At 46.8% G+C, this 27080-nt stretch overlaps 2 protein-coding genes across 8 annotated transcripts in view; both read left to right on the top strand.

Moving 5' to 3' along the window:
* The window catches only part of apc (APC regulator of WNT signaling pathway), a 41733-nt gene extending 32272 nt beyond the window's left edge, over positions 1-9461 (top strand). For all 5 annotated transcript variants that reach the window (XM_067574916.1, XM_067574918.1, XM_067574914.1 and 2 more), the window contains 8 exons: positions 1298-1475; positions 1603-1803; positions 1953-2048; positions 2162-2301; positions 2394-2471; positions 2928-3044; positions 3138-3352; positions 3440-9461. In XM_067574916.1, the coding sequence (XP_067431017.1) occupies positions 1298-1475; positions 1603-1803; positions 1953-2048; positions 2162-2301; positions 2394-2471; positions 2928-3044; positions 3138-3352; positions 3440-8426 (6012 nt within the window). In that variant the 3' untranslated portion in view covers positions 8427-9461. The remainder of the gene's footprint in view (positions 1-1297; positions 1476-1602; positions 1804-1952; positions 2049-2161; positions 2302-2393; positions 2472-2927; positions 3045-3137; positions 3353-3439) is intronic.
* A 4763-nt stretch (positions 9462-14224) lies between these two features.
* LOC137170875 (FSD1-like protein) lies at positions 14225-24343 on the top strand. Of its 3 annotated transcripts, none has more exons than XM_067574495.1 (14): positions 14225-14371; positions 16021-16116; positions 16221-16352; positions 16541-16642; positions 16776-16798; positions 17195-17316; positions 17762-18039; positions 18092-18104; positions 18267-18365; positions 19205-19334; positions 20040-20125; positions 20444-20698; positions 22635-22723; positions 23051-24343. In XM_067574495.1, exons 1-14 carry the CDS (start codon positions 14357-14359, stop codon positions 23150-23152), a joined length of 1542 nt encoding a protein of 513 aa, XP_067430596.1. In that variant the 5' UTR covers positions 14225-14356; the 3' UTR covers positions 23153-24343. The 3 variants fall into 3 exon arrangements, with proteins under 3 accessions (XP_067430596.1, XP_067430595.1, XP_067430598.1); XM_067574494.1 differs by having other exon boundaries at positions 20037-20125; XM_067574497.1 differs by lacking the exon at positions 18092-18104 and having other exon boundaries at positions 17762-18025; positions 20037-20125; positions 23051-24342.
* The last annotated feature ends 2737 nt before the right edge of the window (positions 24344-27080 follow it).

The raw sequence follows: 27080 nt of genomic DNA, 5'->3' as shown, positions 1-27080 counted from the left end.
TGCAGGTGGAGATGGTCTACACTGTAAATAATAACCTCTATATCGCCCCCTGCAGGTGGAGATGGTCTACACTGTAAATAATGACCTCTATATCGCCCCCTGCAGGTGGAGATGGTCTACACTGTAAATAATAACCTCTGTATCGCCCCCTGCAGGTGGAGATGGTCTACACTGTAAATAATGACCTCTGTGTCGCCCCCTGCAGGTGGAGATGGTCTACACTGTAAATAATAACCTCTGTATCGCCCCCTGCAGGTGGAGATGGTCTACACTGTAAATAATAACCTCTGTATCGCCCCCTGCAGGTGGAGATGGTCTACACTGTAAATAATGACCTCTATATCGCCCCCTGCAGGTGGAGATGGTCTACACTGTAAATAATAACCTCTGTATCGCCCCCTGCAGGTGGAGATGGTCTACACTGTAAATAATGACCTCTATATCGCCCCCTGCAGGTGGAGATGGTCTACACTGTAAATAATGACCTCTATATCGCCCCCTGCAGGTGGAGATGGTCTACACTGTAAATAATGACCTCTATATCGCCCCCTGCAGGTGGAGATGGTCTACACTGTAAATAATGACCTCTATATCGCCCCCTGCAGGTGGAGATGGTCTACGCTGTAAATAATGACCTCTATATCGCCCCCTGCAGGTGGAGATGGTCTACACTGTAAATAATGACCTCTATATCGCCCCCTGCAGGTGGAGATGGTCTACGCTGTAAATAATGACCTCTATATCGCCCCCTGCAGGTGGAGATCTGTAAATAATGACCTCTATATCGCCCCCTGCAGGTGGAGATGGTCTACACTGTAAATAATGACCTCTGTGTCGCCCCCTGCAGGTGGAGATGGTCTACACTGTAAATAATAACCTCTGTGTCGCCCCCTGCAGGTGGAGATGGTCTACACTGTAAATAATGACCTCTATATCGCCCCCTGCAGGTGGAGATGGTCTACACTGTAAATAATGACCTCTGTGTCGCCCCCTGCAGGTGGAGATGGTCTACACTGTAAATAATGACCTCTGTGTCGCCCCCTGCAGGTGGAGATGGTCTACACTGTAAATAATAACCTCTGTATCGCCCCCTGCAGGTGGAGATGGTCTACACTGTAAATAATGACCTCTATATCGCCCCCTGCAGGTGGAGATGGTCTACACTGTAAATAATGACCTCTATATCGCCCCCTGCAGGTGGAGATGGTCTACGCTGTAAATAATGACCTCTATATCGCCCCCTGCAGGTGGAGATGGTCTACACTGTAAATAATGACCTCTGTGTCGCCCCCTGCAGGTGGAGATGGTCTACAGTCTTCTGTCCATGCTGGGAACTCACGATAAGGACGACATGTCGCGGACACTGCTCGCCATGTCGAGCTCACAGGACTCGTGCATCGCCATGCGTCAGTCCGGCTGCCTGCCGCTGCTCATCCAGCTGTTGCATGGCAACGACAAAGACTCCCTGTTGCTAGGTAACCATGTGGGGCCTTGGTTTGTACCTGATATAAAAGCTCGTAGTGGAGAGATGTCATGATGTTATGTGTCTGTTGTGTTACTGTCACAGCTGTCTGTTGTTTCCTGTTGTTTCCTGTTACCTAGGTAACTCTCGCGGCAGCAAAGAGGCGCGAGCACGAGCGTCAGCGGCGCTGCACAACATCGTACACAGTCAGCCAGACGATAAGAGGGGGCGGCGGGAGATCAGAGTGCTCCACCTGCTGGAGCAGGTGCGTCACTACTGCGAGGCGTGTTGGAGCTGGCAAGAGAACCACGAGAGGGGCGTCGACCAGGAGGACAACCCCAGTGAGTGATGTCATAGACACAGACCAATCAGGAGACACATGTTCAAAACTTTATTGACATTAGACTTAATTAAAAGAAGCAACAGAAGTTTCCTCCTGTAGTGGCGTCTCCTCTCTGTATGTTAACGTGGCGTATGTTTCTGTGTGCAGTGCCGTCTCCAGTGGAGCATCAGATCTGTCCGGCCGTCTGCGTCCTCATGAAGCTTTCCTTCGACGAGGAACATCGACACGCTATGAACGAGCTCGGTGAGTCCGACAACAGACTGACTGAGGTTTTATAAATATCTCACCAACTTGTTAACAACGTGCTGCTTCTGTCTCTATCTATCCGTCTCTCTGTGGGCTTTCTGTCCCTGCAGGCGGTCTGCAGGCGGTGGCGGAGCTGCTGCAGGTGGACTGCGAGATGTTCGGTCTGAGCAGCGATCATTACAGCGTCACGCTGCGGCGGTACGCCGGCATGGCGCTCACTAACCTCACCTTTGGAGATGTAGCCAATAAGGTCAGAGGAGAAAACACACAAACGCTCGTCATGAATGTGTCAAACCTTCATGTCCTTTAAAACGTATAACGGGACGGTTGTTTTCCCATCAGGCCACGCTGTGCTCCATGAAGGGCTGCATGAGAGCGATGGTCGCCCAGCTGAAGTCAGAGAGTGAAGACCTGCAGCAGGTACGATCGTGTTGCCGCGGCAACAGGCTGAAACGTGTTTGTGGAACTTGAAAATTTTTCCTTTTTTGTCTTTGATCTTTGTTTTCTAAAGACGTTTTTCTGTTTCATGTTTTTATTTTATTGCTGTGATGTCATAACTGTGATGTCATAACTGTGATGTCACGTTGCTGTGATGTCACGTTGCTGTGATGTCATAACTGTGATGTCACATTGCTGTGATGTCATAACTGTGATGTCATAACTGTGATGTCACGTTGCTGTGATGTCATAACTGTGATGTCACGTTGCTGTGATGTCATAACTGTGATGTCACGTTGCTGTGTCCTGCTGGACTCGTTCGCTGCTCCAGCGGCTGCTGCTTTGGTTGCCGCCATGACAGCAACATTATATAAACGTGTTCTCTGTTTGTTCTCTTTGCTGTTTCCTGTTTCCTGAATCTTGTGTCGTTGTCTGCAGGTGATCGCCAGCGTTCTGAGGAACTTGTCGTGGCGTGCTGATGTCAACAGTAAGAAGACGCTGCGTGAGGTCGGCAGTGTGCGAGCGCTGATGGGCTGCGCTCTCGAGGTCCAAAAGGTAAATAAATCGGTTTGGTTTCACTTTATGCTGCGGTCTGTACTGAGCGCGCTCCAGAACCCGGTCTTCATCGTGTTTCTTCTTCTCTGTCAGGAGTCGACTCTGAAGTCCGTACTGAGCGCGCTCTGGAACCTGTCGGCTCACTGCACGGAGAACAAGGCGGACATCTGCGCGGTGGACGGCGCTCTGGCGTTTCTGGTGGGAACGCTGACGCACCGCAGCCACACCAACACGCTCGCCATCATCGAGAGCGGCGGCGGCATCCTGCGCAACGTCTCCAGCCTCATCGCCACCAACGAGGCGCACAGGTGAGCCGGCCGTTCTCGCCTGTAACACTCGCTGCGTCACCTTAAACACTCAAAGCATTCACCTTCTCCCTGCGTCTCGTCTTGCAGGCAGATCCTGCGTGAACACGGCTGCCTGCCGACGCTGCTGCAGCACCTGAAGTCTCACAGTCTGACCATCGTGTCCAACGCCTGCGGGACGCTCTGGAACCTGTCGGCACGAGACGCCAAAGACCAGGAGGCGTTATGGGAGCTGGGCGCGGTGGGCATGCTGCGTAACCTCATCCACTCCCGGCACAAGATGATCGCCATGGGCAGCGCCGCCGCCCTGCGCAACCTGATGGCCAACCGGCCGGCACGCTACAAGGACGCCAGCGTGGTGTCGCCGGGCGCCGGCGCCCCTTCGCTGCACGCCCGCAAACAGAAGGCGCTGATCGAGGAGCTGGACGCCCAGCAGCTGTCAGAGACTTTTGACAACATCGACAACCTGAGTCCCAAGGCGGCGCACAGGAAGGGGCGGGGCTGCAACGGCGCCAGCGGAGGAGGAGGAAGCACGACACGCTCGTACGCCAACACCCCGGTGCTGTCGAGTCCTAAAAACGGAGACGGATCAAAGAGGACGAGCGAGGAAGCGGCGTACGCTCGGCCGGTGTTCTCGCCCAGCGTGCGAGCGTCCAGCGACAGCCTGAACAGCGTGACGAGCGCCGACGGCTACGGAAACCGCGGCAAAACCAAACCGTCGTCGTCGGAGCCGTTCTACTCGTCGGACGAGAGCGGAGCCAACAGGTGCTGCGTCTACAGGAAGTACCCCGCCGACCTGGCGCACAAGATCCGCAGCGCCAACCACATGGCGGACGACGACGGCGCGGAGCTGGACACGCCCATCAACTACAGCCTCAAGTACTCCGACGAACAGCTGAATTCTGGGAGACAGAGTCCGAGTCACCGCGGCGGCATCGAGAGCGACGACGACGACGAGCAGGACGCCAGGCTGAGGAGGAGGAACGACGGCGGCGACTCCGCGGCGAGCGGCGGTCGCATGATGTCTGTACCGCCGTCGCGCTACGTCGTCGTCACGGGAACGTCAAACTACGGCGGCGACTCGACGAGCGAGCAGCCGATCGACTACAGCCTGAAGTACGGCGCCGACGCTCCTCGCAAGCCTTTGTTCAAGCCGGAAGAGAGCGCCGCCGCCTCGCTGCCCCCTCCGCCGTCCTCCTCCGCCAGCAAGCCCCGCCCCCCTCCCCCAGCCAATCGGGCGGTGCCGAAAAGCAACCAGGAGATGACGCAGACGTACTGCGTGGAGGACACGCCCATCTGCTTCTCCAGAGGCAGCTCTCTGTCCTCGCTCTCCTCGGAGGAGGAAGAGGAGGACGGTGATGTCATCGGCAGGAAGAGGAGAGGCGGGAGCGTCATCGGCGGCGGCGGCAACGACTACCCGACACTTCCTGTGAGCGAGAAGGACGCGCACGAGCAGCAGCAGCAGCGGCAGCAGAAGGAGGCGGAGAGCCAGACGGCGACCGCCGCCGCCGCCGCCGCCGTTCCCTCCACACGCGGAAGGCGAGGTCACCACCACCATCACGGCCACACCCACCACCATCACCACCATCACGTGACCTCATCGGGCGCCAGGACTCCTAAAAGTCCTCCGGAGCAGCCGTACGCTCAGGAGACGCCGCTGATGTTCAGCCGCTGCACGTCCGTCAGCTCCCTCGACAGCTTCTCCACCTCCTCCATCGCCAGCTCCGTGCGCTCCAGCGAGCCGTGCAGCGGCGTGCCGAGCGGCGTGGTCAGCCCCAGCGACCTGCCCGACAGCCCGGGACAGACCATGCCGCCGAGCCGCGCCAAGACGCCGCCGCTCCCTCCGCCGACTCAGAAGACGAAAGAGGAGGAAAAGGCGAAGAAGAAGGACGAGGAGGAGAGCAGCGCCGACGTCCTGCTGCACTTCGCCACCGAGAGCACGCCGCACGGCTTCTCCCGCGCCTCCAGTCTGAGCGCGCTCAGTCTGGACGAGCCGTACATCGCGGCAGAGATGATGAAGAAGAAAGAGGAGGAGGAAGGAGGCAGCGAGGAGAGGAAGGAGGAGGAGGCCAAACAGATCCTCGACGAATCCGACGACGACGACGACATCGAGATCCTGGCGGCGTGCATCGACATGGCCATGCCCAAGTCGTCACGGAAACCAAAGAAACAGCAACAAGCGGCGCCACGGAAACCCAGCCAGCTTCCCGTCTACAAGCTCTTCCCGCCTCAGAGCCGCGGCCAATCACAGCAGAGGAAGGACGTGCCGCCGCCGCCGGAGGAGGTGCCGAGAGTCTACTGCGTGGAGGGAACGCCGCTGAACTTCTCCACCGCCACCTCGCTCAGCGACCTCACCATCGACTCTCCGCCCAATGAGGAGGCAGCGGCGGTCATACCCGTAGCCCCGCCCACTTCCTCCCAGAGGAGGCGGGCGGGACTTCCTGAGGGCGAGAACGGTGACGACATCCTCGCCGAGTGCATCAGCGCCGCCATGCCCAAAGCTAAACCCAGGAAGCCCGTCAGAGCGGCGGCGGCGGCCAACGGCGAGCACCTCCAAACCCCGCCCCTCCCGCCTCCCCTCCCTCCTCCGGTCCCGCCTCCTCTCGGCCCGCAGCAGCAGAAGAAGAAGCCGACGTCGCCGGTGAAGCCGATGCCCCAGCGGGCGGCGTACAGCGTCGCCGCGGCGACGGCCGCCAAAGCGAAGCCGGGATTCGCCTTCGACTCGCCGCGACACTACACGCCCATCGAGGGCACGCCGTGCTGCTTCTCACGCAACGACTCGCTGAGCTCGCTCGACTTCGACGAAGACGACGGCGGCGTCGAGAAGGACGAAGAGGAAAAGAAAACAAAAGAAGAAGAAGGCAGGAAGAGGAAACAGCAGACGGCGGCGGTTTTCCCTCGAACCAAACTGGCGACGAACCCGCCGGCGCCGGACGAGAAGCAGAAGTTCGCCATCGAGGACACGCCCGTCTGCTTCTCCAGGAACTCGTCCCTCAGCTCGCTGAGCGACATCGACCAGGAGAACAACAACAAGGAGTTCGCTCCGCCGCCGCCGCCGCCGGAGAAACAAGATGGAGGCAAAGCTGCAGCCAAGTCTCCTCCTCCTCCGCCGCCGCCGCCACAGGCGGAGTCGAAGCCCCGCCCCCCCGCAGCCAGCGGCTACGCCCCCAAAGCGTTCCACGTGGAGGACACGCCCGTCTGCTTCTCCAGGAACTCGTCGCTCAGCTCGCTGAGCATCGACTCGGAGGACGACCTGCTGCAGGAGTGCATCAGCTCCGCCATGCCCAAGAAGAAGAAGAAAGCCTCCGCCGCCGCCGTCCCCGCCGCCGCCACGCAGCTTCCTGTTCCCAAAATAGATGAAGGCATTCTGGCTGAAGAGGAGCCTTCAGAGGCGCCGAGAAGCCCCGCCTCCCCCGACTCCGAGTCGTTTGATTGGAAGGCCATCCAAGAAGGCGCCAACTCCATCGTCAGCAGCCTCAACGCCGCCGCCGCCGCCGCCGCCTCGTCTCTGTCCCGCCAACCCTCATCAGACTCGGACTCGGTTCTGTCCCTCAAATCCGTCGGCTCGCCGTTCCGCCTGCCGGCGCCGAACAACAACGCAGAAGAAGAAGAGGAAGCGGAGGAGAAGGAGGAGGCGAAGCGAGGAGCCAGGATCCTGAAGCCGGGAGAACGCAGCACGCTGGAGGTCAAGAAGAAGAAGGACGACGAAGAGGAGGAGACGAAGGCGCTGCGAGGCGGGAAGAAGGTTTACAGGAGTCTGATCACCGGGAAGCCGAGGGCGGAGCCCGCAGCCAGGGGGCGGAGCAAACCCAGAGCGGCGGCCGTGGCGAAAGCTCCGGGAAGCGGCGACGGCGCCGACAGAGGCGGGTCGTCACGGGATTCCACGCCGTCTCGCTCTTCATCGGCGGCCAATCAGAAAGGAGGAAAGCTGTCGCAGCTGCCTCGCACGGCGTCTCCGGGGAGCGCGTCGTCATCGTCGGCCTCCAGACCGGCCAAACAGAGCGCCGCGGCGGCGAGGAGCGGCGGCGGCGGCATCCCGAGGAGCGAGTCTGCGTCGAGGGTCGGCGGCTCCACGGCGGCCAAGAAGCAGAAGGCGGAGCCTGAGAAGCCGACGCTCGTCCGTCAGTCGACCTTCATCAAAGAAGCGCCGAGTCCGACGCTGAAGAGGAAGCTGGAGGAGTCGGCGGCGGCGGCGGCACTCGAGTCTCCGTCCAGCCCGGACACGCCGCTGCCGGCGACGACGAGGAGACACGACGTCAACCGCTCGCACTCCGAGAGCCCGTCACGCCCACAGGAAGCGACGTCGTCACGCTTCAGTCGCACCGGCACGTGGAAGCGGGAGAACGGCGGCGGCGGCGGCGGCGGAGGAAACGGCGGCAAACACTCGACGTCGTTACCACGCGTCGGGACGTGGAAGCGGACAGGAAGCTCGTCCTCGGTGCTGTCGGCCTCGTCGGAGTCCAGCGAGAAGGGGCGGAGCGAGGAGGAGAGCGCCGCCAGGTCGAAGGGAACATGGAGGAAGGCGAAGAGCGGCGGCGACTCGACAGCCGCCAGGAGCGGCGGTGACCAACCGGAGGACGTGTGGGTGCGTCTGGAGGACTGTCCCGTCAACAACCCGCGTTCCTCCTCTTCCTGTTCAGCTCGCTCTCCCACCGCCACCAACGTCCCGCCCGTCATCGACAGCCCCGCCCCCAGCAAGATCCCCTCCTCCTCCTCCTCTTCCTCCTCCTCCAACCTCAACCTGCGCCGGAGCTGCGAGAGCCTCGACGACAAGCTGCCGCCGCCGCCGCCGCCTGAACGCCAACAACAACAACAACAACAGCAGCAGCGCAGTCAGCAGCGCAGCGGCGCCGTGGCGGCCCGAGTCAGCCCCTTCAACTACACGCCGAGCCCCAGGAAGAGCAGCGCCGACGTCACGGCCACGCCCACCACCACCACGTCATCATCCACCACGCCCACACGGCCCTCACTCATCCCCACCCCCGTCACCAAGAAACGGGAGCCGAAAGGTGGAGAAGGTGGCGGTAGCGGCGGCGGCGGCGGTGAACGCGGCTCGTACATTGTGACGTCAGTGTGAAAAGAAACGGGACACAAAACGGCGGCCAAAGCTGAGACAGTCGTGTAAATACGGAGGAGAAACGTCAAAGTGTTTGTGAACTGAACTGTACAGGAAGTGAGTCTGTATTTAAGTGCTAGCCCCGCCCCCCCCCACCTCCCCTCCTCCCGTCATTGGCTCCTCTCACCTGTCAGTCAAGCTTCTTTAATCGACGAGAAAAAACTTTACAAATGAACTTTTTATGTTTTTATACCACTAAAATGATGTGTAGCGCTTAGCTCCGCCCCTCTCTGCCTTTGTCCCTGCATGGCCCCGCCCCCTACCTTAACAATGACAGTTACCATGGTGACATAATGACGACGATGATGATGATGATGATGATAACGATGTTTCTGCTAGCTGTAGCGTCTGAGCTCCTTCTGCTCTGTTGGAAGTTTTTCTTATTTGAAGGTTTTTGGTTCCAAACAGATTTTTGTCTTCGAAACGTTTCAAACGTTTCAAACATTCGTCGATCCTTCGATCCGTCGCTTCTACTAATCAGAGAATTTCCCTCCAGATAAATTAAAGCGGGAATATTCAGAGTTTGGATTCGGCTGCGTTCAGGAATCTAAAACTTAATTAAACTATTAAATCGAATCGTTTGTTTCGTTCTTTGAAGACAGAAATCTGTTCCTGAACCGACCTCCAGACTCACAACCTGCTTTTATTCCGGGGAGGAAAGTTTCCCGCCGGCCGACTGAAACTCGTTCGTGAGTTCGAGTCGTTCTGTTTGTCGTCCGCCGGCTGAAACTTTCCCGCTCTGTATCGCCTTGGAAACAAATAACACTGTAAAACGTAAGTTATTGCTGTAAAACCTTAAACCTTTTAACTTTAAAAGCACATAATTTAAAAAGAAAAGTGATTTTTTTTTTTGCCAAAAAGTTTCCACAGTTTTATTCACGGCTGTAACTTTTCTTGTTCAGTTGGTTTTCACTGTTTCTCTGTTGAAGCTGAAGGAAAACGAGTCGAAATGTTAAACAGATAACGAACAATAAAGCTAAACATTTTAGGTGCAAACGTGGCTGCTGCTTCTTGTTTCTCCGGTTACATCAGAGCCGTACGGAGGCTCTGAAGGGACAAAAACCTGAATGATGAAGGTTTTCATGTGAACACAAGCTGCTGCTGCATCACATCCACTAAACATAAACAATAAACATAAACAACAGAAATATTGTGAGAAATAAGTTTTCAAGATGTGAAATAAAGAGAATAAAGAGAATAAACACCAACTTTACCCTTTAAATGTGACGACGTTCCCTCTTTCTCCTCAGAATAAACATTTTCTTTCCTGATTGAGTTTTACCTCAAAATATTAATTTATATTGTTTTAATATTCTGACTTAATTGTAGAATCTCATCGTTTTGTCCCGTCGGTGTTTGTGTTGAAGTGAACGTGTGTTCAGGTGTTTCTGGTCAATCAGACGTCACATCTACTGAAGTAACGGCTGCTAACGAACCTGCACCCCCAACACGTCGTCATGGACGCCGCACCAGTATGAAGCCGCACCAGTATGAGGCTGCACCAGTATGAAGCCGCACCAGTATGAAGCCGCACCAGTATGAGGCTGCACCAGTATGAGGCTGCACCAGTATGAGGCTGCACCAGTATGAAGCCGCACCAGTATGAGGCCGCACCAGTATGAGGCTGCACCAGTATGAGGCTGCACCAGTATGAAGCCGCACCAGTATGAAGCCGCACCAGTATGAGGCTGCACCAGTATGAAGCCGCACCAGTATGAGGCTGCACCAGTATGAGGCTGCACCAGTATGAAGCCGCACCAGTATGAGGCTGCACCAGTATGAAGCGGCTGCAAAGACTCGGGATTGTTCTGTAATGCAGGTTTTATTCTAAACTCTATAATGGTTTCCACCCAGTTTAACAACAAAAGCTGGGAGATTATTCCCAGTCTGTCGTTGGTCTCAAACTCCCGACTGAGTTCAGCTTTAAAACCAACAGAAGAGAAGAAGAAGACTGGTGATGTCACAGGATGAAGAAGATGAAGATGAATGCAGAACGACAGTAAAACTGATTGATGGCGGCGTGAAAAGTCAAAACATCGAGTTCTCTGCACTGAACTGTTACTGGCGTGAAATTGAACTTGTAGCACAAAAAGTGCAGAAGTCTGTTAAAAAAAGACCGAGTGAACCTAGCGGAGAGGTAAAAAGTAGCCGAGAGGTAAAAAAGTAGCCGAGAGGTTAAAAAGTAGCCGAGAGGTAAAAAAGTAGCCGAGAGGTTAAAAAGTAGCCGAGAGGTAAAAAAGTAGCCGAGAGGTTAAAAAGTAGCCGAGAGGTAAAAAGTAGCCGAGAGGTTAAAAAGTAGCCGAGAGGTAAAAAAGTAGCCGAGAGGTTAAAAAGTAGCCGAGAGGTAAAAAAGTAGCCGAGAGGTTAAAAAGTAGCCGAGAGGTTAAAAAGTAGCCGAGAGGTAAAAAAGTAGCCGAGAGGTAAAAAAGTAGCCGAGAGGTTAAAAAGTAGCCGAGAGGTAAAAAAAGTAGCCGAGAGGTAAAAAAGTAGCCGAGAGGTAAAAAAGTAGCCGAGAGGTAAAAAAGTAGCCGAGAGGTAAAAAAGTAGCCGAGAGGTTAAAAAGTAGCCGAGAGGTAAAAAAAGTAGCCGAGAGGTAACGATGCTAACGATCACAACTACAACGGGACGCAGAGCAGCTTGTGTTATGAAGAAGAGTTTCCTCTGTCGCTCGCCATCATGTCCATAATACCGACTCTGCTCTGAGACCCGCTGATGTCAGCCTCATCATCCCTACCAAAATAAAAGACATGAGAAGTGAGCGGCTGCCTTATAAACAGGTTGAATGGAGACGTCCTGTTTGCTTTATGTGCCAAGTATTAAATGTAAAGATCTAGTCGTCATGGAGGCCGATGTTGATGGAGACGACACAGGAAGTTTTATTCTGAAGAGAACATACTGGTTGGCTGGTTAATACTGTTCAGAGACGACTTTAACAGGTCAGCAAATAGAACTGATATGAACCTGAAAGCCTTCATGAACAGGTTTAGCTCTGTAGAAGAGTCCTGGTAGTGGATCATGTATAGATGGGAGGGGACAGGGTTTAACAGATGGAGACCACTCCTCTTCATCACCAGACGATATACATTAAGATGAAACTGTCCACTTCTAAAATACGTGCTGCTCCGTCTCAACAGCTTCTTATCACTAAATGATGAAGTTAAAAAAGAGTTTTGAGTTTCGTAAATTCATATGAAAATTTTGTAGTTTTAAAGTCAAACCCAGCAGACGAGGATCAACTGACACCAATAAAATCCAGATACTTTATCAGAGGAAGAGAAATGAGAACCAGAACTACACTGCTCACTTATTATTATTTCAAGCTCCAAACCATATAAACCTGAATGCTTATTGGATTGAATCATTTTCAGGTGATGTGTATGTGTGTAACGAGGCTTCATATGAAGGTTTGTTTAATTATCAGGCAGTAAAATGGACCAAAAAATAACTTTAAGCATTAAAACAAACAAATAGTCCACAGGTTGCAAAAAACACACAGAAAGGAGAAAAGGTGCAAATTAACCCATGAGCCCATTATCATCCAGCACCAGCACCAGGACCAGGACCAGGACCAGGACCAGGACCAGGGTTAGGGTTAGGGGTTAGGGTGTTACTGCTCAGACGTGGCCTCCGCTGAATAAAGTTTATAGTTAAAGTGTCAAGTTTGGGTCAAGAGATGAAACGAGAGTGACTGTTGATGGACTTGATGGTCCGGGGTCCGGGACCGGATCTCTAACGGACACGGAGGACGTCCAAGTATCTCACCGAATAATGACCTGGTTCCTCACCTGACTGGCGTCCTGCGGAGGAGACGCGGGTCCTGATTCACGGTGAGGGAGGACAGTAAACCTGTGAGGCTGCGGTCGCTGCCGGACGCCGTGGACGGAGGTTCATGGCTCCATTTAAAACCAGTCTGAGTCACAACTGGAAACCATCAGACTGGAGACGAGTCGGGGTCTGAGCTGGGGGGGGGGGGGACATATAAAACCGTATCATCTGCAAAAAATGGACATTGATGTATTGATTATGAGGAATTCTGTTATTTATGTATAATGTAAACAGCAGTGGACCGAGGACAGACCCCTGTGGAACCCCGTCTCTGATGGAAGAGGGTTTGATTGATCAGCAGCATCTGGTGATTGACAGTATCAATGCTGGTGATTGACAGTATCGATGCTGGTGATTGACAGTATCGATGCTTTTGAGAGATCAATGAAGACAGCAGCACAACACTGTTTTATATCCAGGGAGACGATATAATCAATGACTGACGCTGCAGCTGGTGTCGTGTTGTTGTGACTGTGGTGAGTTTAGTGAATCAATAAAAGTGCGTAGTTGTAAACTAACTAACTGATCAATGATTGTGGGATTTTTGCTGAGACAGGAAGTTGAGATCGGAGCTTCAGTGACGTCACCTGTCCAGCAGAGGAGCCGCAACACCTCCGATTCCTCGTTCAGCTCAGATTATCAACCAAACCTTTGATTTATTGATTGATCGATTGTCTACAATTGAATCAGCTCACGTATTATTAAATAAAAGAAAAAAACAGTTTATTTTGAAGGCCTCTTTGTTTCCTTTGAAGCTTTTATTCTGAAAGTCAGCTAGATTCCATGGAGGCTTTTATTTTGTTGGAACATTTAGTTTGTATATGATCAACTTTATCTGTAACTGATCAGAAATCAATAAAAACAATTTTTTTTACCTCTATTAGTTCTTATAACAATACAAAGATATAATTAAACAATAAGATATCAGATTAAACAGAAATATAAACAAACACAAATAGCTAAAATAAAAGATAAACAAGTAAATAAAAGAAAAATAATATAATAATAATATAATATAAATATAGTTGAATATAAATATAGTTGAATATAAAAAGAGTCTCACAGCTTTAACAGTTATTGTCTGAATATTTGTCTCCATTTACTGGTTTTATTTTAGTAAATTTGCATCATGAATGTAAAACTTAGAATATAATGAGATTAATTATGAAATACTGGTTTACATTTGTTGTGTTGATCTTTAAGACAGTCAGTAAGTTACAGATAATATTATCAACATAAACCTGCAGATCTTCATCTTCATCATCTTCCACAGTTTATAGCTGTTTATATATTCCCAGATTCTCAGTGAGAGAATCACACAACGCTCATTTCAAAGTAAAATCATTTCTAAATGTAACAAAGAAAGACCTGACCTGCCGAGTGCAAACTCTTTCAGAATAAAGTTCTTCACAGCCGGAGAGTCAGTTACCTCACCTGTCCAGCAGGGGAGCCGCAACACCTGCGATTCCTCCGACGGCTTTTATTTTGTTAAACAGGTGAGTCGGTGTGCTCGCCGGCTAATGATCATCTCTTGCTCTGCGACAGGAATATCTGTCAGTGTGCTCGTTGTAATATGATTGGTTTAAAGCTGCGTGATGAAGAGGAAGAGGAAGAGGTGAGGAGACATCAGGCAGCTTCCTCTCAGTCGTTTTACATCAAAGTTTAATTAATAGAGCTGTTATTAATAGATGGAGAGTTATTATTAGCATGTAAGAACAACTTTTCTACATTAATGTCCAAAACAAGTCAAAGCTTTATAGAAACTGTCTAAAATTATTAGAATGAATCAATAATGTTGTTGGATATGTGCTTTATCTGTTTTTCATGTTTTAATATCATCTGAACACTTTGTCTTTATTTATGAAATAAGATTATTGGTTATTATTATTGATTATTATTAATCAGGAAAACATCGCAAAGATTCAGACTCTTATTTTGACACTCCACACAGGAAGTCATAGTGTCACATAGACACTTCCTATCGGTGTCTCCGTCCCCCCCTCCCTCTCTCTCTCTCTCTCTCTCTCTCTCTCTCTCTCTGTCTCTGTGTCTCTCTCTCTCAGGTGATGGACACTCAGAAGGTAAGAATCTGAACCTGATCGATCGATGATCAATAATCACATCTGATCAGTGTGCCGAGGGCAGGAGACTCTCAGAGCACACAGAGAGAGGGTTAGCTAGCTGCTAGCTGTTAGCATCAGCGAGGATCAGCTGTTCATTCAAACAAACTTTATTGACATGTTTGAGGATCTCAGAACTGTCGGTTCGGTTCCAGATCAGCAAATAAAACACCGGAAGACAAATAAAACTTTGTTTATCCGGTAAAACACAACAAGGAACTTTTGCCCAACATTCAACATTCAATGTTTAAATAAAATCTTAGAAGATATAAAACATTGAAAGCTCATTTGTTAAATTAAATTACAATATGAAGCCTGAAACCTTCCTCCTTTAAACACCCGCAGCTTGAAACATTCACCATCAGTTAGCAGCGAGATGCTAATTAGCTGCTCACCTTAAACATCAGGTAACCGTCTGCTGACGTCACTGCGGACCCGTTAGATGCTGGGTTGGTTGTTTGTTCTGTCCCGGGGGGGGGGGGTACTCTGCGTGTTACCGGAGGCCTTTAACACGGCCGCTTCGGTTCGGTCTGGATCGATCATGGATGTTTATAACCTGTGGCCATGATTTTCGTATATTGATTAATGAGATTGATCGGTAACTTGGTGGTAAAGTTTGGTCCTTATTGCTCTGATTGATCGTCTGGACCGAGTGATTAGTTATTAGATATAGATATTAGATATTGACATTTCTAATATATTTTTTTATTGATTGTGAGTTTCGGGCAGGTTGATGTTGAGTTAATGGATCAGCTGGTTTATTGCAGGAAGTGACGGAGCTTTGATTTGATTTGCCAAATATTCACCAGATTTATGGCCACGTTGAAAACGTTCCTGCGTTTCATCTGTTGCCATGGTGATGTTTCCAAGGTTTCAAGGTGAATATTACTGTTTCCGGTTTCCCACAGAAGAGACGCGACGACTCGTTCATGTCCAGAACTGTAACAGGCCTGATGATCGATGGTAATCAGGTGTATTGATGATCGATGGTAATCAGGTGTATTGATGAGTGATGGTAATCAGGTGTATTGATGAGTGATGGTAATCAGGTGTATTGATGAGTGACAGTATTAGATATTAGAGGGTTTTCTGTGCTGCTTGCTGTCAGCAGGACTATAAACACTCATGAAGTGTTTTACAGTTGAAGTGTATTTCCAGGTCATCAGAATCTATTGATGGTTATTATTATTATTATTATTATTATATGTTATTATTATTATTACTGGGCGATGGCTCAGATTAGTGATGGCGGAGCAGAAAGACCATCAGCCCTCTGAGGTCATCTGAGTTATTGTCAGTGGAGATATTAATGATAATAAAGCGCCTGCAGCGTCGGCTGTGGTGGTTTTATGAACAGATGAGAACATCTGACTTTACTGAGCTGATTGATGAGTTTCTTGTAGGAATCAAATGTCAACCTGTAAATGATTGAACTGGTCAAACACTTCGTCGGCCTGAGATCCAACAGAACGGATCAGAAACTGGACGCAGTTTGTTCTTGACTAAAAACGTGTGTTTTGTTTCACGTTTTTTAATCGATGTGTCTGTAAAATTAGTTTTAATTCATTTTTTTCTGTTTATAAACATTTTATTGTTGTTGTGGTAAACAGGAAGCTCTGCGCAGGATCATCAGCACGTTAGCCAATAAGAACGAAGAGCTCCAAACCTTCCTGGAAACAGTTGACACCACGCTAACGGGACTGCAGGTCAGCAGCTGATAGGCTGAGAGGGAACGGAGGTGGGAGGGGCTTAGAGAGGGGGAGGGACGACAGTTAAAAATAATTTAAATAAACTCTGCCTGTCCAATCAGGAGGAGTCATGGAAGGTGACATCAGAGCTGGAGGCGGAGCTTGAACGACTAAGCTCCGCCCTCGAGGAGAAGGGGGTGGAGCTTCGCGGCGCCATCAAAGAGGAGAAGCAGAGGAAGGAGGCGGAGCTCCAGGTAGAGAATTTAATATTCTGTAAACATACAAACAATAAACAAATAAAACAAAATCTGATTTTCTTAAATCTTTTAAAGTGTTTAAAACATTTTTATGTCCAAATACTTTTTGACGTCGTTCCTGTCAGTTATTGATCGTTTTCTGATAAATGTTCCAGTTTGTTTCTGAGTCGTTTGTTGTTTTGTAGAAGCAGCTGTCGGAGGGAAAGTTCGCTCTGCTGTCGTGTGAAGAACTGCTCGAGTTCGCAAATCAAACACTGAACATCACCAACGAAGAAGAATTCCTGAAGGTTAAAACGGATCCTGTTTGATTTATGAAAGTTTCTGATTGAACTGATTCAATTAATAAATCAATGAAAGTGATCAGTTCCAGTTTAACTAAACATTAACATGTTTTTATTTCCTTTCAATCTTTTCTTTCAGGCTGCAAAACAAATCAAAGAAAGGTTTGTTTTTATTTATTGATCATTATTTATTCAATAATTCACTGTTGAGTTTTTTAACATTTTCATGTTTTTAATGTTTTTTTTCTGTTTTTCATTCTTTGTTGTTTTTATTTGTATTAATGACGTCACATGTTTGTCTTTATATTTTATTTATTTTTCTTTCTGTTTTTGTATTTTATCATTTGATCATATTTTTATTTTTATTTTTATTTTTATTTTTATTTTTATTTTTATTTTTTGTTGATTTATTTTGAAACATTAACACAAATTTAAACTAACAAATAAAAAGTTAACAGTTATAAACCCCGCCCCTTTAACATTCCTAACCCCGCCCCCTGGAATTAACACTTCAACCCCGCCCACCCGCTGGACTTCCCGCCCCCCCCTTGTTACCAGGGTAACCATGGCGCCGGCGTTCCGGCTGACGACTCGTCCGGCGGTGTCGGAGAACATGTCGCAATTTACCGTCGACTTCAGCGTGGAGAGGGCGGGGCTTCAGCGACTTCACTTCCTGCCAGGTGAGTCGTCTTCAGGTGTTTATTAAAGTTTTCTGATTGTTTGTTTGTTTTTAACGTGTTTGTTTTGTTGTTGTTTATAAAATGTTTGTTTACTTTTTAACATTTTGTTATTTTTTTTTATTTTATTCTTTAACGTGTTTTCGTCTCGTCACTCTTCTTCTTCTTCTTTTGTTTTAAATTTGTCAAAGAATCTGAACTCAAGGTCCACTTACTCTGTTGTTCCAGAGCTTTCGACTCCATGGTCTTTCCAGACTCTTGTTTAGTGTCTTTTAGTCCAAATGTTCTCAGAATTAAGGAAAGTTCAAAGATCTACAGTTTCCATGGCAACTGAGTTAACTCCATCTGCTGAGGAGGACCATGTGACACGGTCAAAAGCTCCTGAACAAATTATTGATGGTAAGGTACGAGTAAGTGTACCTTGATTTGAGGTGTATGTTTTTCACAGTTCCCAGAGCTCCAGAGATCGACGCCTCCAGCTGTGTCGTCCGTGACAACGCTGTCACAGTTGCCTGGCAACCGTCCAGTGAGGTTATTGTCGACGGTGACAGTGGCAGCGGCGGCGGCGGCGGCGGCGGTGGCGGCGGCGGGCGAATCGAACGCTACGAACTCGAATACCGAAAAACAAACAAGGACAGCTCGCTGAGAGCTGCAGGAGAGGCATGCTGGGAAAAAATCCACGACATCCGAGAGACACAGGTCACCGTCACAGGTGAGAGGTCAAAGGTCACGTCACAGGCGAGAGGTCAAAGGTCATGTCACAGGTGAGAGGTCAAAGGTCACCGTCACAGGTGAGAGGTCAAAGGTCACTGTGAAGCAGGTGTTCTCTGTGGCTTCTTCTTGTTTGAATCTGTTTTTTATTTGTGAGATAAAATCGTTAATTTAATTTATTTTATTTTTTATTGTAATTTATTGAAATAATAAAATATAAAGTTTTTGTTTTTGTGCTTCAGGTCTGAAGTTTGATTCTCGCTTCGTCGTTGTTCGTGTTCGAGCGAGAAACAAAGCCGCCGCCGGCGAGTTCTCTGAGCCTGTCGCCATAGAAACCATAGGTAAACAAACGAGTGAATGTTGTTTGTTTATTTAGTAGATCGTTCATAAAAGTAAATATAACTAACAATACAAATCAATACATATCAATACATATCAATACATATCAATACTAATCAATATAAATCAATACATATCAATACTAATCAATACTAATCAATACATATCAATACTAATCAATACATATCAATACTAATCAATACATATCAATACTAATCAATATAAATCAATACATATCAATACTAATCAATACTAATCAATACATATCAATACTAATCAATATAAATCAATACATATCAATACTAATCAATACTAATCAATACATATCAATACTAATCAATACATATCAATACTAATCAATACATATCAATACATATCAATACTAATCAATACATATCAATACTAATCAATACATATCAATACATATCAATACTAATCAATACAAATCAATACATATCAATACATATCAATACAAATCAATATTGATTATGTGTGTAAGTCATGTGATGTAATTATTGATTATGTGTGTAAGTCATGTGATGTTATTATTGATTATGTGTGTGAGTCATGTGATGTAATTATTGATTATGTGTGTGAGTCATGTGATGTAATTATTGATTATGTGTGTAAGTCATGTGATGTTATTGATTATGTGTGTGAGTCATGTGATGTTATTATTGATTATGTGTGTCATGTGATGTTATTATTGATTATGTGTGTCATGTGATGTTATTATTGATTATGTGTGTCATGTGATGTTATTATTGATTATGTGTGTCATGTGACTGCTGTATAAACAACCAATCATAAATTCTGAATTCTTCTTCATGTTTTATTCCAGCGTATAACTTTGGCTTCGATGCGGCGACGGCTCACCCGGAGCTGAAGGTGCAGGGCGACACGGTGACCTGGGAGCCACAGGGGGTCAAAGGTCATGACCCCCGACTGAAGGGCAAAGAGAATAAAAGCAGGTGAGGAAACGTGTCACAGATGATGTCATCAGGTGTTTAAATGAAACGAAGGACTTCCTCTGAGCATGACTGCTGAGGAAGATCATGTCATACAATCAAAAGCTCCAGCAAAGCTGCTAAATGGCAGAGACTGAAGGAACTGACTAGCATAGCGACGTCTGATGATTGTTTATTAGGATTTTAAATCTCATTTTCTTTCTGCTGTGTGTTTTGACCTTTTGTCCCTCTGCTGTCTCCGTACTGCGTCCTCCTCGAGACTCTCAGGTAGAAACAGTCGTCGCTGCCTGGTTGCCTAGCAACTACTGTGTCACCAATCACTTTCCTCATCCATTTCCTGCTTCATGCAGCCAGTGACATCACTGCTGACATCACTGCTGACATCACTGCTGACATCACTGTTCACATCACGACAGCGTTTTTTTGATGGTTTTTAATAAAGTTGTCAGATCTTCATGTTTATAGTTTTTATAGTTTGTTGTTTTCTCGTTCAGGTTCATAATATTTAGAAAATAAAGAAAACAAAGACTTTGTGTTTTTATTTGATGAGACAATAATAATAATAATAAATATCAGCTGTCGTTTCATCCCGTCACTGTGGCTCGACCTCATTGGCTGTTTCACCTCGTCGTTTGTCCTCTGGCAGGTTCTTTGTTTCTCTCTTTGACCTTTGACCTTTGATGTGTTGTTTTCATTATTTGTTAGCAGTAGAAGCGCCACACCGTCACCCAATAAGACCGCAGGAAGTCGAGCAGGACGCGACCGATTCGCTGGAGAGTCGTACACAGTGCTGGGTACTAATACACATACATATACATATATACTGCATATATATACTGCGTATATATATATATATATATATACGCAGTATATATACTGTATACACGCAGTATTTATACTTAAATAGATCTATGCTACTTTTTATCACTGGATTTTATTTTGACATTGCTCCATAGAAATGGCAGACTTTTATTTTGAAGTCTGCAGCAGTTTCCTCTGGCTTTTATTTTGGAAATATTTGATTTAAATGAAGTAATATTTTGTTGTAAAATATATTTTCTCCTTGAAACATTTTTTAAAAATGTATTTTTATTTATTTTTTTGTCTCCTAGGCGACCAGGAAATGAGTGGCGGCTGTCACTACTGGGAGCTCCGCCCCCTGGCTGACTGGAAGTCATTCAGTGTGGGCGTGGCCTACCGGGCCAGCCTGGGCCGCTTCGACCAATTAGGGAAGAACGCTGGTTCGTGGTGTCTCCACGCCAGCCAATGGCTTCAGAGCTCGCTCGCTGCAAAGCACAACAACCGAGCCAAGGCGCTGGATTGGCCGTTGCCTCAGCGAATCGGAATCTACTGTAACTATGACAACGGTACGAAGAAAATATTATTATTATTATTGTTATTTTTATTAGTTTTGTCCTGTTTATTGCACAGTATGACGTCGAGATTTATTTTTATTTTTACACACTTTTCACTGCTTTGCTGCTGCCGACTGTCGCAGCTCTGACTCGTCTTCCTGCCGGCGGCCATTTAACATGCTGTCAACACGTTTTACTGTAACACGCTGGCTGACTGGTCTGTTACCAGTTTAACTGCTTTCAGCTCCAACACTGGCTGACTGGTCTGTTACCAGTTTAACTGCTGTCAGCTCCAACACTCACTGACTGGTCTGTTACCAGTTTAACTGCTGTCAGCTCCGACACTCACTGACTGGTCTGTTACCAGTTTAACTGCTTTCAGCTCCAACGCTGGCTGACTGGTCTGTTACCAGTTTAACTGCTTTCAGCTCCAACGCTGGCTGACTGGTCTGTTACCAGTTTAACTGCTGTCAGCTCCAACGCTGGCTGACTGGTCTGTTACCAGTTTAACTGCTGTCAGCTCCAACGCTGGCTGACTGGTCTGTTACCAGTTTAACTGCTTTCAGCTCCAACGCTGGCTGACTGGTCTGTTACCAGTTTAACTGCTGTCAGCTCCAACGCTGGCTGACTGGTCTGTTACCAGTTTGACTGCTGTCAGCTCCAACACTGGCTGACTGGTCTGTTACCAGTTTAACTGCTTTCAGCTCCAACGCTGGCTGACTGGTCTGTTACCAGTTTAACTGCTTTCAGCTCCAACGCTCGCTGACTGGTCTGTTACCAGTTTAACTGCTTTCAGCTCCAACGCTCACTGACTGGTCTGTTACCAGTTTAACTGCTTTCAGCTCCAACGCTGGCTGACTGGTCTGTTACCAGTTTAACTGCTTTCAGCTCCAACGCTGGCTGACTGGTCTGTTACCAGTTTAACTGCTTTCAGCTCCAACGCTGGCTGACTGGTCTGTTACCAGTTTAACTGCTTTCAGCTCCAACGCTGGCTGACTGGTCTGTTACCAGTTTAACTGCTTTCAGCTCCAACGCTGGCTGACTGGTCTGTTACCAGTTTAACTGCTGTCAGCTCCAACGCTGGCTGACTGGTCTGTTACCAGTTTAACTGCTGTCAGCTCCAACGCTGGCTGACTGGTCTGTTACCAGTTTAACTGCTTTCAGCTCCAACGCTGGCTGACTGGTCTGTTACCAGTTTAACTGCTGTCAGCTCCAACGCTGGCTGACTGGTCTGTTACCAGTTTGACTGCTGTCAGCTCCAACACTGGCTGACTGGTCTGTTACCAGTTTAACTGCTTTCAGCTCCAACGCTGGCTGACTGGTCTGTTACCAGTTTAACTGCTTTCAGCTCCAACGCTCGCTGACTGGTCTGTTACCAGTTTAACTGCTTTCAGCTCCAACGCTCACTGACTGGTCTGTTACCAGTTTAACTGCTTTCAGCTCCAACGCTGGCTGACTGGTCTGTTACCAGTTTAACTGCTTTCAGCTCCAACGCTGGCTGACTGGTCTGTTACCAGTTTAACTGCTTTCAGCTCCAACGCTGGCTGACTGGTCTGTTACCAGTTTAACTGCTTTCAGCTCCAACGCTCACTGACTGGTCTGTTACCAGTTTAACTGCTTTCAGCTCCGACGCTCACTGACTGGTCTGTTACCAGTTTAACTGCTTTCAGCTCCAACGCTGGCTGACTGGTCTGTTACCAGTTTAACTGCTTTCAGCTCCGACGCTCACTGACTGGTCTGTTACCAGTTTAACTGCTTTCAGCTCCGACGCTGGCTGACTGGTCTGTTACCAGTTTAACTGCTGTCAGCTCCAACGCTCACTGACTGGTCTGTTACCAGTTTAACTGCTCGTCACAGTATCTCACGCTAATGTCTGTCATGTTTTCAGTGTAAGGAGCGACCGGAGCTTTCTTTTGGTGGGTCACTGTTTTCATCTGATGTGTTTCAGGTGATTTGTCCTTCATCGACGTGGATCGTCTTCGTCTTCTTCACTCTTTCAAAACAAAGTTCAGCCAGACGCTCGTCCCCGCCTTCACTGTCAGTACTACACCACACTGCAGTAATACTACTAATACTACTAATACTACTGCTAATACTACTAATACTACTGCTAATACTACTAATACTACTGCTAATACTACTAATACTACTACTAATACTACTAATACTAGTAACACTACTGATACTAATACTACTAACACTACAACCAATACTACGACACACAAACACATATAAAGTAAATACTATATATCAAGTGATACTTCTGTGTATTAGTACTCCATATTTATATTTCCTCTAGTGTTTGGAGCAGTACTTTGCAGTACTTCTTGTCGCAGTACTAACAGCAGTAAAACTTTGTTGCAGGTTTGGTGTGGCGGTATCTCCGTGACAACCGGCCTGCAGGTGCCAAGCTTCATGGGAAAGTTTCTCTCCACCAATCGGAGCCTCAGTAACTTGTCGCAGTAGATCGACCAATCAGAGCCTCAGTAACTTGTCGCAGTAGATCGACCAATCAGAGCCTCAGTAACTTGTCGCAGTAGATCGACCAATCAGAGCCTCAGTAACTTGTCGCAGTAGATCGACCAATCAGAGCCTCAGTAACTTGTCGCAGTAGATCGACCAATCAGAGCCTCAGTAACTTGTCTAATGATCAGTTTCTATTGAGTATCATTAATTTATGTTAATATATTTATTAATTACACATAGAACTTATTGATAACAAAACTAATTTGATCTGAAACATTATTGATCGATTGTGGAAATTGATTATTCTTACCTGCTCTTATTTTGAAAAATTACTAATGTTATTTCTTAGCTTTGACTTTTATTTTGAAGTTTACGAGGAACTTAATTTGTGGGAATGGCTTTTATTTTGAAATACCTCATTACAAATAGTGTTGTGCATTCTTACTGGATTTTATTGTGAAGGTGTGGACAGAACTTCCTGTCATGACTTTTATTTTAAAGGTGCAATACGTATAATTTTGTAAGAATTTCAGTTTAAAACATTCAGTGATGAACTAAACCGATCGACAGAATGTGAAGAAATAACAGTTTAGACATTACGTTGTGTATTTTATTGCAGAGATATCTACTGAAGTTAGCATGCTAACTGGCTAGCCCTGGCCCGTCCTGTCCCGTAATACCACTTTGTACCTCGAGAGGTGACAGTGAGTCACTGTAGCGTCCAGTCTGCCTCAGTCCAACATGACAGGAAGAAGAAGTAGCGCTTCCTCTTCTAGTTTAGGTTTGTTCAAGCTCAACGTTAGCTCAACATTAGCACTGAATTGATGTTGCTACCATACTTAGTCAAAGTCCTAGCTACCTAGTTTGCTAGCTAACAGAGCACTGATAATGCACTGTTGATACGGCGCTAACGTAGCGTAGCATGTGGAGGATGAACTCTTACATATTGCACCTTTAAAGATATAAATGTGAATCAGAAAAAAAATATTTATGTTTTTGAGAATCAGGATGAAATGTCTCATCAGTTTTTATAAAGACGATAATCTGTGACTGAAAATAAAAGAATTTAAACATAATTATATTTATCAATCTTGTATTTATGTCATATCAAATGTTTTACATTGACGTGAACATTTTGATAAACTGTGAAAATAAAAGAAACATTTTTTAGATGAACTGTGAAATAAACAAAATGTTTGCAAAGTGTCCGTCAGCTTTTCATCTTTATTCATCAAGAATCACAGAAATATTAAAAACGTAAGATGTTTAAAATACATTTTATGTTTCATTTATGTATTCTGTATACAATTTATATATACTTTAGATATTTTCAGTACAGTTCCTTTATTATAATGTATTTTATATATTTGTATCATTTATGTTTTATACAATTTATACATTTTGTTGACATTTAAAAAACAGTTTATATATTTTCAAGTGATTGAAGTCAAGTCAGTTTTATTTGTACACATCACAGATTAACTTCAGGAGGTTTTACATCCTCATCATCAACCAATCAGATTGTGAGCTCTTAACTACATGTTTTATGAAATGGATTTATAATATATATGAAGAATGTGATGAGGAGGATGAAGAGCAGCTTCCAGGTGCCACCACAACAGAATAGGACCTGAGTCATGTGACCTGCATCACCATGGAGACCTGGCAGGAGGACAGACAACACACCACGCCATCACACACACACAGGAGAAGGATAAAGACGTCATTCAGAGAGAGACAGGATGAAGAACCAGATCCAAAACCTCAGGAAACGGCAGCAACAGCAGGGAAGCAGAGCGGGTCCAGGATGGGAGCTGGTCCAGGATGGGAGCTGGTCCAGGACGGGAGCTGGTCCAGGATGGGAGCTGGTCCAGGAGGGGCGCTGGTCCAGGACGGGAGCTGGTCCAGGATGGGAGCTGGTCCAGGACGGGAGCTGGTCCAGCAAGAGACGCCTGAGAGACAAGAGAGAAGAGGAGAGAGAGGAGCTCGTGTGTTTGTGGATCAAACAGAAGTTTAGAGAGATGCAATGGTTATCAATACAGTTACAATAATCAATAATCTGATCGGCAGGACAGCGTTTAGTAGATTCATTGAGACAAAAACCGACCTGCTGTGCAGTTAAAGCTCATGAAGGACTCAGTTAAAGGAAGTTTAGATGTAAACGTCCTGCGGAGCTCTGCGGTCTGAAGCTCCAGATGGATCATCAGCTGTAAGGAGATCAGACAGGTGTGATGATGAAGATCAGACAGGTGTGATGATGAAGATCAGACAGGTGTGATGATGGAGATCAGACAGGTGTGATGATGAAGATCAGACAGGTGTGATGATGAAGATCAGACAGGTGTGATGATGAAGATCAGGCAGGTGTGATGATGGAGATCAGGCAGGTGTGATGATGAAGATCAGACAGGTGTGATGATGAAGATCAGACAGGTGTGATGATGGAGATCAGACAGGTGTGATGATGAAGATCAGACAGGTGTGATGATGAAGATCAGACAGGTGTGATGATGAAGATCAGGCAGGTGTGATGATGAAGATCAGACAGGTGTGATGATGAAGATCAGGCAGGTGTGATGATGAAGATCAGACAGGTGTGATGATGAAGATCAGGCAGGTGTGATGATGAAGATCAGACAGGTGTGATGATGAAGATCAGACAGGTGTGATGATGGAGATCAGACAGGTGTGATGATGAAGATCAGACAGGTGTGATGATGAAGATCAGACAGGTGTGATGATGAAGATCAGGCAGGTGTGATGATGAAGATCAGACAGGTGTGATGATGAAGATCAGGCAGGTGTGATGATGAAGATCAGACAGGTGTGATGATGAAGATCAGGCAGGTGTGATGATGAAGATCAGGCAGGTGTGATGATGGAGATCAGACAGGTGTGATGATGAAGATCAGACAGGTGTGATGATGAAGTCCATCCAGGATTTTATCAGTCAGCAGAAGCAGCTTATAGTAACACAGAGAGGAAGATGATGACGGGAGGCTGAATCAGTGTAATGTGACTCCGTCGTGTACACACACGCAGAAACAGCTGAGCTAGCTGCTGCTAAGCTAACGGTTGCATCAGAAAGGATCAGACGTTGTCTCGATCAATCATGTCTGAGTCTAAATGTAAACAAGACAAAAGGTTTTTCCTCCTAACGCTGATGTTCTCATCAAGGAAACTGACTGGTTTTAAATATCTTGTTGTGAAACTGGACCCGAGTTTCAACTTTAAGAAACATGTTAAAAACACGGTTAAAACCATAAAGTACAACTTAGCAAATGTTAGAAACTGTCTCTGTTTGGACGCTGCAGATGTTTATGCAGCTGTGATTCTTTCCCAGATGTTTTATTGATCACATGTTGTATTACATGTTGAGGTCAGGCTGGAGAAACAGCCCTTTAACAAACTAACATCACTGGAGGCTTCTGGATAAATACAATTTACTGAGCTCTGACAACTTTAGTTTATTCTCAGATGTTAAATGTTTTGTCCTCCACTATGTGACTCTGTGTTCACTCGCTCAGTGAGTTTTATTAGATCCAGAATATCTTCTGCAGCAGATTATTATATATTATTATTATTATATAGATCAGACTGTCTCACTGCTGTGTTTAAAACCAACTTACAGTCTGTTAAAGCTGCTCAGCTGTGATGTTAAACTGTGTAGTTTCATATTTCATCTTTTTGTACAACTCTGTATGTTGTTTTTACTCTGTATTGTTTCTTTGACCACAGATGTAAATTAGCTTTAAACTATAACCTGGTGACATGTAAACTGTTAAATACAATAAATAATAAATCAAATGTTCTCGTTAGACTTTTAGTACCAACTAGATCAGAAATACATTTATTAGAGTTTGTGTGTCAACTATGAAGAGTAAAGACATAAAAAGACAATCTTAGTGATTTCTTTATGTTTATCAGA

Source organism: Thunnus thynnus, chromosome 19 (genome assembly GCF_963924715.1).
Source record: "Thunnus thynnus chromosome 19, fThuThy2.1, whole genome shotgun sequence".
In the NCBI taxonomy this organism is placed as follows: Eukaryota; Metazoa; Chordata; class Actinopteri; order Scombriformes; family Scombridae; genus Thunnus; species Thunnus thynnus.
The sequence above is the reverse complement of the archived record's forward strand: the minus strand, read 5'-3'. Positions and strand labels throughout refer to the sequence as shown.

What these genes read in the sequence shown, in the direction of transcription:
- LOC137170875 (XM_067574494.1), top strand. An exon ending in GGAAGGAGGCGGAGCTCCAG is followed by an intron (nt 16,353 to 16,540) that starts GTAGAGAATTTA and finishes GTTGTTTTGTAG; the next exon opens with AAGCAGCTGTCGGAGGGAAA. An exon ending in ACGAAGAAGAATTCCTGAAG is followed by an intron (nt 16,643 to 16,775) that starts GTTAAAACGGAT and finishes CTTTTCTTTCAG; the next exon opens with GCTGCAAAACAAATCAAAGA.